Consider the following 18,611-nt stretch of genomic DNA (forward strand, 5'->3'; position numbering starts at 1 on the left):
GGATTGCTAGTTATTAGGTTATTGTTACCAAGGTTATAAAATTCTTAGATTTTTCTTAGATTTGACACATATAAAGAGGTCACACCATTTATGTTGACGACAAACAATACATTTCTTTTGAAAAAAAGATTATAACTAACTGTTATTATAAGTTTGGCATAAAAGGACAAAAAAGTAAACTGAATGTTCCTTGATAAATTACGAAGCAAAAGAAAAGTGAATTTGCATATAAAAAACTTCCATATTATTGTTTTTCTTTATATGCTCGAGGCTTAATTTTTTATTACAATTTTATGGAGTATGGTCAATTTTAAGGACATTCTTACAATCCAAAAAATACTAGCGTGAATGTAAATTTCTGTCGTTTGTTTAACTTGTTCCTGAATGAACTATTTAAATAATTTGTGACGAGGGTTCTTTAAATGAGGTTATTGTTGTAAATATAGCAATGAAAAGACAACAGGAATAATTTGTATCAAGGAGTCATAATTGATGAAGAATAAACACAAAATATAGTTTATAAGAAGCGAATATAAGGAGTTTACATCTAAAAAAAATCAAATTATCTAAAAGTAGTTTAGGTCCCTTATAACCTTGAACTATTTCATATATTGATTAAATATTTTAAAAAATTTGATGGAAAATATTTCTTTCAGTAATTAAACAGGACATATGTGAGTTAATATTTTAGGAAAATAAAAGAAATAGCGAGTAAAAGCTGATTCAACATTAATTAACTTTAGCACTAATTACTCATTATGTATCTATTGTATTGTATGTAGACTTTCAAGGTTATTTATGCTTTAGAATAGCTATAGCGCCTAAGTTCCGTGCTGCCGTCATAACTCATACAATTCTGAAGATACTTCATAACCATAAAATATATGGTTATTAAGAATTATATTAAAATATGATATAATACAATATAACAAGCAATAAAAAATTTAAACTAATTTTGAAAATACAAATTAAAATAATTATTATTATTTTGACTTTTATTGTTTCTTACCCTATACTAACCCATGCTTAGGAGTTAAGTGCTGCCCTATCTAGCGTAGTTACATTAGATCTACCGTTTAAAGTGCCGATATCTGAATAAACATTATACTAATAGTATTAATAATTATTTCTTAATTTTTTTTGCTTTTTCTTAGAGACATGTCCTGTAATCGACAACAGCGATTTTTTTCCTAAATTATTACATAATATCAATACAATTTTACAACAAAACAATGCAAGCCATATAGTCCCGATTTGATACTCAATAACTTATTTTTATTCCGATATATCAAAAATAAATTTAGAAGACAAATTATTCACGTTTTAGAGTGGGAGAAAACAGATTCAAATGCATAAAAATAATTGTATGAATATATTGAAATTCATTGAGAATAATATTAAATAATAAAGCCATATCATAAATAACAATGATGTTGATAAATAATTGTTTATTTCTCATTTAAAATCTTGAAATATAGAAGTTAACCTACATATAAATGCTTTTATAAATAAACCTATTGATTTTAGGCTAGATAACAATATTTTATTTCTTTATGAGACATAGATTTTCTTATTTATTACCCACTTGATATAACAATTTATATTCAACAAATATTTTTTATACATTTCGTGTTAGAATAACATTAACATATATTTCTTGTTGGCATAGAATCTACAAAGGTAGCTTTTACCATTCCCAAAATCGTAAATATCATTGCAAATTTAAACAATCTTTTGTCTTGCACAATTCATATTAAACATTATCTAAAAAAAATATGATTTTTTGTTGTGTTGCAAAAGTTGAAGGTTACAGTGTGATTTAACGTAATTTTAGCACATCAATTTGTCATAGAAATGCAGCTTTTTGGGTAGCTGAAAAAAGACGACCATGAAACTTGAAAATTATCTCTCAACATTCATTATGAATATTCCATCGCAATTTATTTTTTATAAAATATAACATTCTGCTCCTTTTAACATTTTGTTTATTGATACAGTCAGTGTCCCAATAATTTACTCCTGCAGTTACTGAATTGTTTCGTGGATTGCATGGTATGAGCTTAAGTCTTGTTGAAGTCATATTTACCATATTTATATTTCGCCATTTTAATACAAATAAATGGAATTATTTTATTATATAATTATTTTTTGAAGAATTGTTCGATAAGCATCATCCTCTTAAGGTCAGATATTGCAGTCGCTTCTCAAAATTCACTTTCGTTTCTGAATATGAAATACTGCAAAATATTAGTAATTGAACGGCACTAAGCAAAAACAAATGATTTACATAATTTATCTCAATTTAAGTTGTTTTTCTCGATTGATCTCAATGACCTTCCATTTATGGATTCCAACAGTCTAGTGGTTTTCCAGAAGCTCTACAAAATAGCCTTCCACGGCGGCTTTCATCAAAATGGTTTTTAGCGAAATATTGATTTTTTTTTGTGTGGGGAGAATCAGTTAAATTTTGAGAATAAATTGATCGTTGAACTAATTCATTGGTTTTAGTAATGTTTGTTTTTTTAGTGAGGTTGTTCATTAAAATTATTGAATTAATTCGCCTGTAAATTTTTTACTTAAAAAATCAAAGTTTATATTTTTATATATTTTTTTATGTTCTTGTTTAAATTAAAGTAAATTTAAACATAAAGCTTTGGTTATTTAGGTATCCATTATATAAACGTAAATGTTAAAATATCATCAAATGTTAAATTCTATTGTTTCTGAATGATGGGACTCGGTATTATATTGTATATTATTGAACAATCTATAAGCTTGGGGTGTAATTTTTTTCGTGAGAATACTTTGTCGAAAGCTTTAAGCAACATCCTATTCTTGGCTATAGTATTAAACTGGGTTCAACTGGAAACTGCTTTAACGTTTTGTACTAAAGGTTATTACCCATTACTCTATAACAAATTAAAATAGTTATAAAGGAGAAATATATTGATAAATTTTAATCAGTATTCTGGCTGAAAACGCTACTCTTTTTTGTATATAATATTTGACAACGCTGAAGTCTTTGTTTGCTGAAGTTTTTTCGGCAATACTTTATAGAACATTCGAAGCTAAATTCAAATCTCCTAGGTATTTTGAGACACTCGATGCATGCAGACTATAAAAATAAATTTATTTAGAATATGCTATTACCTAACAGGCCAATGTTTTATTTATATCGTGTACCGTTTTGGTATTTAGCATTGATGGTAGTCAGCTGATATATCCCGTAAAATACTCGGAAGATTTCTTTTGTTATTTTTGTTCATAATTATTAATAAAGGTTAAATATAATTTGCATATTGAAAATATGAAAGTTGAAATGATGGCTTATAATAGAATAATTAATTTAATTGATTTTTTATTACTAAATTAATAGTTATTGATTATTTTGTTTAAAATAAATAAAGAGTTTTTTTTAATTTACTTATTTCAACGGAGCTCAACACAACAAACAACCCTTTGGAATGTTATTCTCTGGGAGTACGTAAGCCTTTGACAAGTCATAGGTAATTTATCATCATAATAATTTATATAGAAAATATTATATTAGGTATGCTATTTAATTACAAGAAGTTTCTAATATAATAGATTCTAATACAATATATTAATAAAGTTATGATTAATACAACTGATATGGCGTATCTTGGAAACAGGTATTTACACTTAAACAGGAAATTATCTTATACTATTGAACTATTCCTAAACGGTTAGACGAATTTTAATGACATTTTGTGTGAGTGTATGTGTTTATGTGGATTCGAGAATGGTTTAGATAAGGTTCCAGGATATTTTTTATTTTTTAAAAATGTCTCGATTATAAGAGCATATCACAACAAAATAATTAATTGAATATTATTGTGATCATCTTACGAGAGAGAATTTAACATAAACGGTAATGGTATGCACACACTAAACAAACATTTTTCAATATTGCCACCTCCGTGCTCTACACATTTTTTCCGGGCATTTGGAAGCTTGAATATTGGTTCTTCATAAAAAGTTTGAGGGCGAGTTGTCAGCCAATTACGCACATACTCGTCTACATCCTCATTGGTTTCAAATTTTTTGTCTCCAAGTGATTCTTTCAAGGGCGCAAACAAAAAATAATCATAAGGTTATAAGTCAGGGTTATAAGGAGGGTTTCCCAGTGAATTTCTTCCATTTTATATTAACAGGTCAGTTGAAAAGTCAAACATTTTTCAATATAGCCACCTCCGTGCTCTACAAATTTTTGCCGGGGATTTGGAAGCTTGAATATTGGTTCTTCATAAAAAGTTTGAGGGCGAGTTGTCAGCCAATTACGCACATACTCGTCTACTTCCTCATTGGTTTCAAATTTTTTGCCTCCAAGTGATTCTTTCAAGAGCGCAAACAAAAAATAATCATAAGGTTACAAGTCGGGGTTATAAGGAGGGGTTCCCAGCGCATTTCTTTCAATTTATATTAACAGGTCAATTGAAAAGTCTCCGGCCTGGCACATAGATGGCTCTACTAGAATTAAATTCATATGTTTTTTAGTTAGCCCTAACCCTCAAAAGATGCGTGTATAAATTTGACGGCTGTTGGATCATTAGTTTGTGAATTATATATATATATATATATATATATATATATATAGGAATTTCGCGTGTTGATAAAATATTGCTTTTTGAAGGGAAAAAATATAGTTGAAGCAAAAACTTGGCTTGATGCCAAGTTTCCGGATACTGTAGGAAAATCAACCATCAAGCATTGGTATGCTAAGTTTAGACGTGGTGAAATGAGCAGCGAAGATGGTGAACGCGGTGGACGCCCAAAAGAGATTGTTATCGAAGAAAACATTTAAAAAATCAAAAATATGATTTTGAATGACCGTAAATTGAAATTGAATAAAATAGCATTCACGAATACTTGGGTATAAGAAAATTCTGTGCAAAGTGGCTGCCGCGCAAGCTCACTTTTGGGCAAAAACAGCTGCAGAGTTGATGATTCGGAGCAGTGTTTGAAAATTATCAAGCGTAATAAACCTGAATTTTTGCGTCGATATATGACAATGGATGAAACAGGGTTTCCCTCCGATGTCCGAGTGATCCGAGTGGACTGCACATAATGAACCCGCTCCAAAGCATGGGAAAACGTAACAGTCGGCTGGCAAGATTATAGGCCTGTATTTTGGGATGCGCATGGAATAATTTTCATTGACTATCTTGAAAAAGGAAGGACCATCAACAGCGACTATTACATAGCGTTATTGGACCGTTTAAAGGACGAAATTGCCAAAAAACGGCCACATTTAAAGAAAAAAGAAGTGCAGCTTCACCAAGACAATGCGCAGTGTCACAAGTTAGTGAAAACAATGGCAAAAATCCATGAATTGGCCTTCGAATTGCTTCCTCATCCACCGGATTCTCCAGATCTGGTCCCCAGCAACTATATCCTGTTCTCGGATCTCAAAAGAATGCTAGCTAGGAAGAAATTTTCGCCGAATGGAAGATGTGATGGCCGAAACTGAGGACTATTTTTCAAGCAAAGGACAAATCGTATTACAAACATGGTATCGAAAAGTTGGAGGGTCGCTATATATATATATATATATATATATATATATATATATAGCGTATATAGCATTTTTATATTATTTTTTATAAAAAAATTGATTTTATTTTCCCTAAAATGATACTATTCTGAATAATTGGCGACATTTAATTTTCAAGATTTACTATAAAATTTTATATTATTAATTATTTCCATTGAATTAATGATGAGTACTCATGAATATGTTACGTAATCAAGACAATCCGAATGAAAGTTGGTGAGGTGAATGTTTGATATAGAAGAGAAAAAAACGATTCATATTATATAATATCGTAGTAATAATCGTATAATGAAATTATACATTATTCCATTGATTTACGAATAACTAATACCATTTTTAAAACAATTTTAAAAAACTGTTGATACATTGTTGAAAATAAGCTTGAAAACCAAAATTAAAAATAGAGGATGCCTTAAAATATTAAGACCAAATAAATTCATTACTTTAGTCTTAAGATACTTTAGCTTTATAAGAATTATGATATAATCTTGATTCGTTTAAAAACATAAAATACGTCGGGTTTGAAGCTTTATTTCAATTACTAATTTATTTTTAATAGCTATCGTAGTACTGACGGGTAGGTTAATTCATTTTTATCGATTGTCAGATATGTAATCATCGACAAAAGTTAGAAAAGGTTGCACATGCATAATATATTAAGTATTGTACAAATATATTACTCTATACGTTTGCCTTAAGAGTAGTTTAATATATCTGTCCAGGACACGAGAGTTGCCACTTAATGATTTATAAGGGTACTTGAAGAATTTGGGTTTGAGATATGATTTCTCTTCGAGGAGTGAAGATTACGCCTATTAAGCGATAAATATAATGGGGTAAAATGTCTCATTTAACTGACAACAGAAGAGGAGTAACAGGAAATTTGATTCACGTAGCATAGGACAAATCACAATAGGAAATTGTGAAAGAGGTCTATGTCCCTAGAGCGGATTTTTCTTTACTATTCTTCATATTTAACACAAAGCGTTATTTTGATCTAGGAATTTAGCTATGCGCAAAATATTGTAAAACATATTATTATTTTCTTTTAATACCATTTATATAAAGCTTATATTTCAATGACTCGGATAAACCAAAGTTTAGTGGTGAAAAATGGCATACATTGCTCTATGAATTAATCTACTAATAATAGGTAAACTAAAATATATTTTGAAAATAAAACAGATATGAATAGATGAAAAATGAAATAGACAAGGAAAGACATTGACTCCGTGACGAATTGCAATCTATGAATATTGAGAAATGTATTTTGATTTGTGATCCGACAATTTACGATAAAAAATAATGCACTTTTCCATCGGATTCCCATCGGTAATAAAAATTGGATTATTATTAATAATTATTGAACTATTAGAACCATCTTAAGGCATGGGCAATCATCATGAGTTGTAAATTAAGAATTTGATAAGATCTTTCTGAGCTATGACCTAATATGAACTATTTCTTTCTCCCAGATAGGATTTTGCCTTTTTTAGATTTTCCCCAGCTAACTAACCCTTAATTTCAAAATTTATGAAAATGTATCTATTCCGGGATTGTATCCTATGATGAGCTCTATACAGCAGAGATAAACGACCGATAAACATTAACTAATGAAAACATTGCGTCAATGTAAACAGAACATTCGTAAGACTAAAATTTCAGATTATTTTTCTTTCAACTATAAAATACTTATCCCTGTTGAAATATGTTCTATAACTTTTCCCATGTGTTTAAACAAAAAAACTCAAGGTAATGCCATACCTTATCGAAGGCTTGCGCTATATAGCTGAATATACCTGAATTTACCTTCACAGACTTTTTAATTTAAATCTGTTATTCTATGTACCTGATCAATTGTTGATGTCTGTTAATAACCCCGAACGGGGGTGTAGGTATTAGGTTTTATTCTCTCTGTAATCTGTTTTATTCTTTTCAACAGTTTTTCAAATACATTAGATATTACCGCTTGCAGTGAAATGGCCTATGTTTTTATTTCATTTTGTGATTTTCCAGGTTTTGGGATCATGATAATTTCAGCCATCTTACAAGCGCTTAGGACATGTTTTAATTGAAATGCTGCGTTGGTCTAGTTGGTGAGTTTTATAGTTGAATTTCTTGGTAGTTTTTGCACCAATTGTCCTGTTATTAAGTCATAGCCTAGTAATTTCTTTAGATTAATGTCAGCTTCGATAACTTTGGTTACTTCTTTTGGTGTGACTAATTGAATCGTCGAATTTTCACATTCGACGTTGGTTAAATTATACTTAATATCAGTTTCGTTTAGTTTGAAGATTTATTCTAGATGGCCAACAAATGCTTCCGGTTTTTGTTAATTGCTGCGGGCCCAATTTCCACATAAGTCTGTTAGAGGCGGACTGTATAGATATTATCTTTTTAGGTATTTGGTGGTTTTCTGCGAATAATCTGTCATTTCTCAGAAAGTTATTTCCGTTTTCAATCTTTGGTTTATATTGTTTAAAGTATTCTTATTTTCAAGCGTCCTATTTTGTTGACATTTTTTTCGTAGCTTGTTTATGGGCTACTATTTACTTGACTGCCTTCGGATAATGAATTTCTTTAATTCTACTCTTAATTTCTGGAGTATTATTCCAAGCATCTTGCTAGATATCAACAACGATTTTTTTAATTTAATTTTACTACTTTCTTGCTATTTTAAGGGGTATATTTAGTTGAACTCAATTGTTCAATTCTTCAACAAATCCTTCCCGATCTGTTTTCTTCTTTGTTAAGGTTGGATTTTGTTCTTTTCTTATTATAGTTTTACGCAATGTCAGAATCACTGGTGTGTGATCTAAACTTACGTCAAATTTTCTTCGACTTCTATATAGTTGAATGTTATGTTTCTAACTATGATGGTCCATAAGTTGGTTTTCCAGATTAAATGTAACTATATCTTAGCTCAGCAGCTGCTTTATGAAGTTCATTGCTTTTAGCCGTCGTCATTCTAGATCCGCATCTGTAATTTTTGCATGAAATCATCATCAGCAATTATCATTTTTGCGTCTAGGTTATTTCGGAGTGAGGCATTTAAGACATTAATTGTCGATTTTTGAATTGTTTCTTTTCGATTAACCCTCGTATTGATGGAGTGATTGCTCTTAATTTCTTAACGACAAAGTAAAAGTAAAATGAGACCAGTGCGGCGAGCAACTCCACATGAACGATTCGCATATTTTCGGACTGTGGACGCCGTTTTTTCCATCCGTCGTCGTGGCCGGCACAATTTAGCCACCAGTCAGCTACCAATTTGGGCCATTCGAAAGTGAGAACCGGCCTCTGTCACAGAGCAACGTCGCTTGTGAAACGCCGTCACTGACCACAAATTAACATCCACCGGCTACGTGTGTATATATTAATAGCAGCAGCAGCAACAACAGAGGTTTGCCTAATATGATTTAATAAATGTTATGTAAGATGCGGTTTTTTCGAGTTTCATATAGCGTTCTTTTGTTGACGCGATGACAGAAGATGGGTGTCCGCTTGATATGCAAACTATTTATTTATGTTATTATGTTTGTCGCTTACATAAAATGCGAACATGGTGTTAATCAGGTGCTTTAGATCAACATGTAGCGACCTTGGACTATGTCAAATTTTACGTGTTGCAATCACAGTCAGAAAAATACCCAAAAATACTATACCAGATGTTAAACACACGCGGGGTGCCTGCAGCAGCGGGGAAGCCAATGGTAACGAGTAACCTCGAGATGTTAATCTCGGATATCATTTAACACGTTGACTGCCATGGAAATTTTCAGAGATTTCGTCTAAAATGACAATTTGATTTAATCACATTGTATTATTAAAAACTCTAATTCTAGTGCATAGTTATCATCAAAAAGTATAAAATTGTATTTTATTTAATATTATTTTATTTCTTGAATTTGAACTAATTGTATAATTATGTTTTTCGTTCGATTTTTAATATTTTTTCTGTTCTTTTCCCAGAAGCCATCTATTGATATTCGCACTGACATATTTGAATGACATACGGCACACAAAAATGGCAAGTAAACACTGGGCGAGATAACTCTTAGTTGGCGTCCTAGAAAATAATGCAATCTACGAGTTATCTCGTGGTTGTCAGTCAACACGTAAATAGGGTATTCTAGTCTACAAATTTGAAAAAAAATTTCATATTTTCAAATATTAATTGTTCGAGAATATACCTTTAAGAGTTTTTTTTCGAAATTTCAATTATTTTCGGAGTTTTACTGATGCATGATACTCAGATACTAATTGGACTGAGCCTATTTGAAATTTAGCGTGAGATTTCTCTATCGCATCAATGTAAAAGGCGTTAAATAAATTCTCTTTGGCTAAATTACGACTGCTCGGAAAAAATATTTTTTGACATATCCGAAATTTTCATTAGGCCTATAAATTAATTTTAAAATTTCTTTTAAATTTGAAGCCTCTTTGTGAAAATTAGTATAATTGCCCATCAGTATCCGTTAATTTTTTCAATTTTTCAGGCAATTTACGGATCCGATATGAAAAGAAGTATCTTTTGATGGTATGCACGAATAGGCCTATTTTTTGGGCGAAGGGAAAAACTGCACGAACATATGTCGGAACAAGTAGTTATAAGAAGAACACGAGAAACACGCCTGAAGAATACGATGGGTGATGTAGCACTTCCCATGTTAATGTTTCCAAGTATGTTTTCACCACTTTTGCATTATGTGGTCGAGTGCTGTCATGCTGAAGAATAACATTATTGTGCCTTTACTTGTATTTCGGTCCTTTTTCGCGCAGTACTCTGATCAAACATATTAGTTGTAATCGATAGTAAGCCCCATTGATGATTTGATAGAGTAATGCCTTCAAATTCTCGTCTTCAAATTTTTTGGCTATCCAGAACATTTTTTGTCTTCGGTAATTAAGTTACCAGTGTAGCGACCTTGAGGCATGTACATCGTGGAATAACGGTCTATAAAATACCCAGAAATATAATCCCAGATGTTGAACACGGGCGGGGTGCCAGCAGCGCCAACTAGAACCCGATAACGAATAGCTGGCGGCAACCCCGAGACGTTTATCTGGGATGTTATTGAAGGGTATTTCGATTCATTCAGTGCTCAACCTTCGTTTGGTTTAGACATGCCACCATCGACTGCGCAAGCCTCGTCTCCAGGTAACACCGCTGCCATCCGTTTTATCATTTGTATTTTTTACATTTTTTTATATAGCCACTAGATAACGGTCACATAATGTAAATACCACTATTTCATTTCGTTTTACATCCATTCACCGAGCCACATCATTTACCCTAAACCAGTATTAAGACGACGGAATCAATATTCACATGTTGAAATCGATGGAATAAAAACGTGAAACTCCCACAAATACGATTTGTTTAGTCCAAATTCAGACATTGTTAACGCATTGAAACATTTTTCAACATACTGATAGTGAAGCCTGTTAGTGAGGCTTCAACATGAAGTTACAAGTCTACTCGATGAGAATACACAATAATAGTTTCGTTTTCAGATGGCGCGATTTAGATGCCGCGACACTAAAATAGTTATAACTCCGAAAATAATTTAAATTCTGCACTTAAGGGCATATTCTTAAAGGGTTAAGTTTTGAGAATATGTGAAAACCAATTTTTTCAAATTTGTAGACTTGAATAAGGGTTCTTTAGATAATATACACAGTAAGACCATCATTCAGTATAGAAGAACCACTATAGACAACCTAAGCGCCTCCCAGGTAACACTGCCTCATTCTCTTCACTATTTCATCACACCTTTATATTGACAATAATTTACGGACACGTCATGCAATCAGGATTGCTTCCATTATATTGATCCATATCTCTAAAAACACCTAATTTTGTTTTTGTTAATTTTGTTGTACCTTATACTATAGCCTACTCTATATAAGCTAGAATAACTAAATTACAGTTAAGTTGCTCGGCAAGAGTCCATTCTCTTAACCCAATTTCATACAGCACTATCGAATGCATTTATAGATATTTAGATATTCGGTAGATTTTTTAGGGGATAGATAGTTACAGTTATGAAAGATATAGGGTTTAAATTAAACAACTTTTAATTTGTTTCAAAATCATATTATTTCAACAGAAAGGAGTGGTAGCTTATTGCATAACAGGTGTTTATATTACTTTGCCCATCTCCCTGTATGTTAATAGGAAATGCCATCAAAGCCGTAGAGTGATGTCTAAGTAAAATGAAAGTGTTTTCATTCCTACACACACCAAAATTGCTGGTAGGGTTAGTAGGATCATTCAGTTAGCCGGAATAAAAATAGTTATCAAGAAAAAAGACAGGTTGGCATTGATTGATTGATAACCAATCGCTCAAAGTTTAAGGAATACGGCACTCAAAGTAGGACATTTGTTCAGTCGTTGACTATTTAAATTGATGAAGACGAAGCTTTAAAAAACAGCACGTGCACTCTTGGAGAATTTCTACCGTTTTACTTTGTTGAAATTTGGATAGAATGGTTTATGGGCTACTATTTACTTGACTGCCTTCGGATAATGAATTTCTTTAATTCTACTCTTAATTTCTGGCGTAATATTCCAAGCATCTTGCTGGATATCTACAACGATTTTTTTTATTTAATTTTACTACTTTCTTGCTATTTTAAGGGGTATATTTAGTTGAATTCATTTGTTCAATTCTTCAACAAATCCTTCCCGGTCTGTTTTCTTCTTTGTTAAGGTTGGATTTTGTTCTTTTCTTATTATAGTTTTAAGCCAGAATTTATGTCAGAATCACCGTTCATCAAAATTTCTACCGTTTTACTTTGTTGAAATTTGGATAGAAGCATAGCAGTTCAGGGTACCAAATGCTCAAACCACGAAATGCGGACTGAAGTTCCTGAAATTGTCATTGGAACTTGAAAATTATTTTTAACTTGAAAATTTGCAGAAATATCTTTTAACTCGAAACTTAAGCAGAAGCTTACAATTTAAGATATACAGCCACCAAAGGAGTACTGAAGTAGCTCAGTTGCCTAGCCGTCGAATATTGGAATTTGGGAATATCAAAGCTTAGAAAACCACTCCATAGCCTGAAGATCGTAGAAATTTGGGTAGAAATATTGAAGTTCAGAAGATCATCAAAGGCGAACTGGCGATTGAGGGCACTATCAATACTCACAAAGAACACATGTATATGTATAACAATTATAACTCACCCAAAACGAGCTTCAACCAGGGATTTTTATTTATTGGTTCTTATTCTTTGGTCATTTTTTTCATGAGATAGGTGTTGATTACCTGTGACTGGTACGTCGATAATAATTGCAAACTGATATGATAACAATCATACTCATGGGGCGATGTTCTTTTTCAAGTGTTGAAAGTTTTTATATTATATTTGAGGCCTCAATGGATCCAACATGTAACAATTCCTCATTCTTGAAATATATTTTTTAAGTAAAATAAAAGTGTGTTTTGTCATTTGTATCTGTTAGACCTATCACTAATATACATAATTGATTTTATTTTAAATAAGTTTACAATATACTGAGCATTTCATGAAATTTCAGTCCGTTGTGATAAAGCCTGATTTTGTAACAATAATATTTAAATCATAATAAACTATTATATTGTACAGATATGCATATCTGCTCTTTTTATCGTTTCTTTAGTTGGATTTTGTGATCTATTGTATATATGTTGGGTAATTGTAGATCTACCTGATTATTAGATTCTAAATTAGCCAGCTGTTTTGCATTAATCATTATTATGCCGTTGCAATTATTGCCATTTATTTCATAAATCCTCGATAACCCCTCGTTAGTTAGCTTGTCATTGCTTTTAGATTGCTTAATAAGGTTTCTTGAATTACAACATATAATATCGATAATTAGTCAGAAAAAATATAATACAAGAAATAAAAGTGTAAAATTAAATACTTTTCATAAAAAATTTGCATGATATTTCGCACCCATAATTCATTAGAATACAGAAATATGTTTAAATTAGATGACTCTTAGATAATTACAGTGTTATAGTAACTTTTGTAATTCTGAAACAATGAAAATATATAATTTAATGATTTTATCAAAGATTTCTGATAACAAACATAATTGATTAACATGCTCTCATAAAAATTGTATCAATTGAACAAGTAGGAAACAAAAGAGTTAATGTCTGGCGAATAAGGCGGCGATGGCAGATAGAGTAGGACATCCCATTTAAGATTATGTCTCTAAAATTATTGTCGGAGATTTAGATATAAACTTAGTGACGCTGCATCTGAACCGGTCTAATTCTTTGTATAATATATAATACATACCTGTCTTTATACCAATCATAAAAATTATAAACTTAGTAATATAGTAATCTAGTATCCCGCAAATCCCAATCGTCGGTTTTGGTTTCAACGATTTGAAAGTGATGTTTTGATGTTAGTGATGAAAATAGAAAACCAATGAATAAAAAAGAAATATTGACCAGAAAAAAGAAAAAGGTTGAAAGACACGAATTAATAAATCCATGATATAATAACGATTCGATGTTCGGTTTAAACAGCTCATAATGAACTATACCAAATTTGATGACACCCAGAGTATATTTCGTCTTTTACATGCACATTATTATTTTTAAAACATATGAAACAATATCCGTATGTTATGTTAGAAAAATATGCTGGATATTATACGTTAATAAGCCTAAAATAACAGTAGGTTAGGCACGCTTTGTTCGCCGATTTTTGACATGAAACTAATATTGACAGAGAGATAGACAATGACGCTCAATCTTACCATTATCAAGTACATTCTACAATATATGTTACAAACTAACTAACTAAGGATTAGTAAAATTACCTTTCAAGCAAGGTAATGTAGATAATGAATAAGTTAACACTATTTTGATTGGAGTTTATTTAAAATATATTTACAATATACGTTATTCTTTGTCCGATGAGTAATAAAAATAAAGTAGTATTTCAATACACAGTTTAATGAATGTCATCACCATTCAGTTCAGCGAGCACACTTTCTTCGAATAATTCAACAAATTATACACAATCAGCATTTAACGATATAAATATGCGCGGACTTAAAGCCGGTCAATACGTATCGTAAAACATTTACAACTTCCTTCTTATGCTAATCACTATCATTCCTCCATAAAATTTTTATTTTCAGTATATGGTTTTCTATCAAATGATATCTGGCATTATATTGAATTGATTTAACTTTATAATGAAGCTAAAACAACCTACCTTTTTTCTTTATACATGTGATAGTTGATAGCTCTAGCCATTAAAATGGCCACCATAGGTCTTATGGCTTTACCATTACCATCGAAATAGTATGTTGCTATTTCGTAGAGGTCCTCTTGGTATGTGTTCCTTCTTAATGCCTGAAAAAGACCAAAGGTAATCCTTAATAATATAATAAAATATCACATCAGAAAATAATTGGTATACAAATAAAATATAGTAGACATAATATTTAATTATAAGGGGTGATGTATTAAAAATAACTGAAATGTTTGAAATCTCATAAATTGACTAAATCTTGATTCGTTTTAATTATTCCTAATTTGTACATCTTAGTAGAAGTAGCGCTGTTGGATGATAATATTAAACAATACAGATGTTACAGTAGAAACTAATAGGTTGTGACTTATTCCGAATGAAAAAGATGGGATCTAATAAGCGTTCGATTCAGAAATTAACTGTATACACTTTACAGTAAGTTAACACGGTGTTATGTTTTATATCATTGAAAACTAAAATCATTACCTGATCTAGTAAATATCTTTATTTAATTATCAAACTATATATTTACAATTTTTAAACCGTTTTCGGTGATATACTCGAAGCGTATATTTTTAGAAACACTCCTTGGATGATACATAAATATTAGTCTATTAGTCTGTAAGTTTCTCTGATGTGGTATAAATTTACATATATATTTTTTTAAGTTTCGAAAAATATGCAGAAATATTCAGCAAAACATTTTTATAAATAAATTGCTAAACTTGCAATTTAAACATAGTTAGACATTTTAACACAATGAAAATATTTTTGTTTATGTTTTTATTTAGACTAAATCCAATTTTTAAAGTCACAATAAGTAGTTTAACTTTACAGGGACTGTATTCATCAAAACGCTACGTTGAGTTTTAATAACACTACATAATACGTAATAGAATAATCATTTATAACTAATATACCAAACCCAAAATATTTGTTATGTCTTACATGAAATTATAATTTGAAAAATTTTAATTTGAAAGACATTTTCGTTTTTTTCTACTATATAATATGATTGTGTTAGGTTAGACTTAAGATCTCTATTAAATTATAATTACTGATATTATATCACTTGAGTTCACTATGCATTCCAATGATTCTAATGCTGAATCCGAAATCAAAATTTGGAAAATTTAACTGTAATATATTATTTTATATTTAAAATAATAATGATGATTATTAACATTAACATTTTTTCTATAAATAATGGGTTGGAGAAACGGTAACTTCTCAGTAACTTCTTCAGTTTTTACATTTGTTTTATTTAAAAATAGGCATGATCTAGTATTATCTTGATAGATGATAACGCCTTTCATACTGATCAAATCTCCTTTACATCATGCGTTTTAAAAATTAATAGATTTCTTTGCGTTTCATCAGCGATTGATAAATGGAAACTAGGTTTTTACTTAGGCATTCATTTTTCCTCTGCTAATTCCTGTGGAAACATCTAATTGTCTTATATATTTCTATGGTGTAGAAGAAACTAACATTTTGGCTTTCATCGACGTTCACAGCATTAAGAAGAATAATTAACTGACTGGAATGTTGGGTAATTGCGAACAAGGACATCTCAAATTAAATAAAATAAAACAAAATAAAATAATTTAATTATCTATGATATTAAATTTCATTAATATAATTTTAATTAACATCATAAATGTTTTATAAAAAAACTGACTGTATCAATTCATTGAAGATTATATGATCTTTATTATATTATGCATTAGATATGCTCACTAAAATTTTAATTTACAAATTAATTTATTACTGTTTCTCTGTTATACTTGCATCAATACACAAACAAGACGAGTGTGGGATAATTACATCAGTATTTATTTCCAAAATTCAAATTTAAAGGGGATAATTATAAACTATAGTCTATCCAAAGTTATTTTGTACATGCGTCATCAAAATGTTTAATGTATTGCCTGCCGCAATTTCTAAATTCGTTTTAGAATCAGACAATCTCTTCCTTTTCATTTTATTCTAGTTAAAACGAGACACAATGCTGTCTAATAAGTACGAAAGTGTAAACAAGTAGTTGCTTGTTTTGATAAGTTATAAATCCCTGCTTATTATTACTTTGATTGAACATTCTGATGCCAGACAGAACATATTGCGTCTCTAATCAGTTACTTTGAACAGGAACGAGATAATGGAGGCCCCCTCTTGCCAATAAAATTCGTTAGAGGGGTAAGTATTTTTACTGTTATATATTAATTGGCTACCATTTTCATTGAAAATATTTCTTAGCGTGTTGCAGCTGCACTGACTATTAGAATGGACACAGTTACTGAAATATCGCAAAAAATCAAGATTAGCTTGAGGGTTGCTCTTCAAGAGATTAAATATATGAAATGTATAAAAACAGTGAGTATTTTTTCAATACGAACATAATTTAATACAATTATTTCAAAGGAAACTGTTAGCCGGAAAAGTATTGAAGATGTCTAAGGAACCTCCAGATATTGCTTTTAAAAGAATACAGTTTTTAACAGCATACAATAAAATGACGGAAGACATATTATGTCAATTTTTTTATTTAGGTGAGACATAGATATTTCAGAAAGAGGCCAACTTACCCAATGGTCACTCATAGCAAGCTGATAATAAAAATAGTGTTATGATAACAAAAGTTGATGGAAAACGGTAAACGTTGCAATAACAATTGATTAGGTTCTATCAGTCATAAAATTTATTAATAATTCATTGCAGATATATTGTACTTCATGTTGGAATGGTTAATAACACCTTTGGTTTGGATGAACTCGATCAGACACATTCAAGAAGAAATTGACTAATGATGGAATTGTGAACAAATGTTAGATAGATTGGAAATTAACAGCTTAGTTATTCACTTGAATAAAACTTTCTGAATATGATATGATTTAGTGCTGCCAATTTCTAAGACATGAGAGTGTAAATATGAGAGTGGAAGCAGGTAAAGATGAGTATATAATTAATATATGATAGATGTAGGAAATGTTATTGTAGAGTATAAAAGATTTATGTGTACAGATATTTATGTAATTTCTAAGAGAGATACATGAGAATTTGGTTAACGTATGTCAGGAGAGAAATAATAGTAACTGTTTTGCAGATACAGCAAATGCATTAAGGATAATACAGTGAATAAATCTAATTTTATCAAGAATCTAATATGTAACAGTGATATCAAAATGTCCTTACAAGGAAACACTGTATCGAAGGACACAAAAACTAAGTGTAAAAGGTAACTATGCTCTCTAAAGAAGTTAGAATATATTACATGGATATACAATTGTTAATTAGATGGATTAGGCTTCCAGGGAATACCACTGCATAAAAAACGCGCCTAAAACTCTAACTAATAGGTGGTATGGAAATGAGTTTGATGTAAATGTAATCAAACACAACCCTAACCCACAAACTATTTAAACTGTGTACTTAATTGTAGTTTTAAGCTCGATAGTAGATTTAATAAAATGTTAAAGTAAATTATATTTGATAAATCTTGTTTAATTATTTTATTTAAATTAGAATTTTGTTGTATATGAAAGCTAAACCAAACTAAAATTCAGAGTTGATACGGCAATATTGCGACCTTTTGACGTCACAAATTTAGATGACGCTTTGACGTTCGTGTGATTTGGTTCAGTTCAAGGTTTTGATGAGCGTTGTACAGTAGCTCAACTACCTTCAATAATTTTCGTTGCTATTATTTACTAACCTTATTTTATATTTTAAGGGTAAATCTTGGATACTCATCCTTAGTTTTGGCA

At 30.4% G+C, this 18,611-nt stretch overlaps 1 protein-coding gene and 1 long non-coding RNA gene across 6 annotated transcripts in view; one reads left to right on the forward strand and one right to left on the reverse strand.

Moving 5' to 3' along the window:
- qless (decaprenyl diphosphate synthase subunit 1 qless) overlaps positions 1–18,611 on the reverse strand; it is a 101,023-nt gene that overhangs the window by 21,953 nt on the left and 60,459 nt on the right. For all 5 annotated transcript variants that reach the window (XM_076403652.1, XM_076403654.1, XM_076403655.1 and 2 more), the window contains one exon: positions 14,809–14,948. In XM_076403652.1, the coding sequence (XP_076259767.1) occupies positions 14,809–14,948 (140 nt within the window). The remainder of the gene's footprint in view (positions 1–14,808; positions 14,949–18,611) is intronic.
- On the forward strand, positions 16,952–18,329 carry LOC143195009 (uncharacterized). Its single transcript, XR_013005437.1, has 4 exons — positions 16,952–17,043; positions 17,104–17,791; positions 17,845–18,082; positions 18,142–18,329. It is a non-coding gene; the product is annotated as an uncharacterized LOC143195009 (long non-coding RNA).

This window comes from Rhynchophorus ferrugineus, unplaced genomic scaffold (genome assembly GCF_030347505.1).
Source record: "Rhynchophorus ferrugineus isolate W39M unplaced genomic scaffold, kcgeb_rfMv2 rfM4, whole genome shotgun sequence".
Taxonomy (NCBI): Eukaryota; Metazoa; Arthropoda; class Insecta; order Coleoptera; family Curculionidae; genus Rhynchophorus; species Rhynchophorus ferrugineus.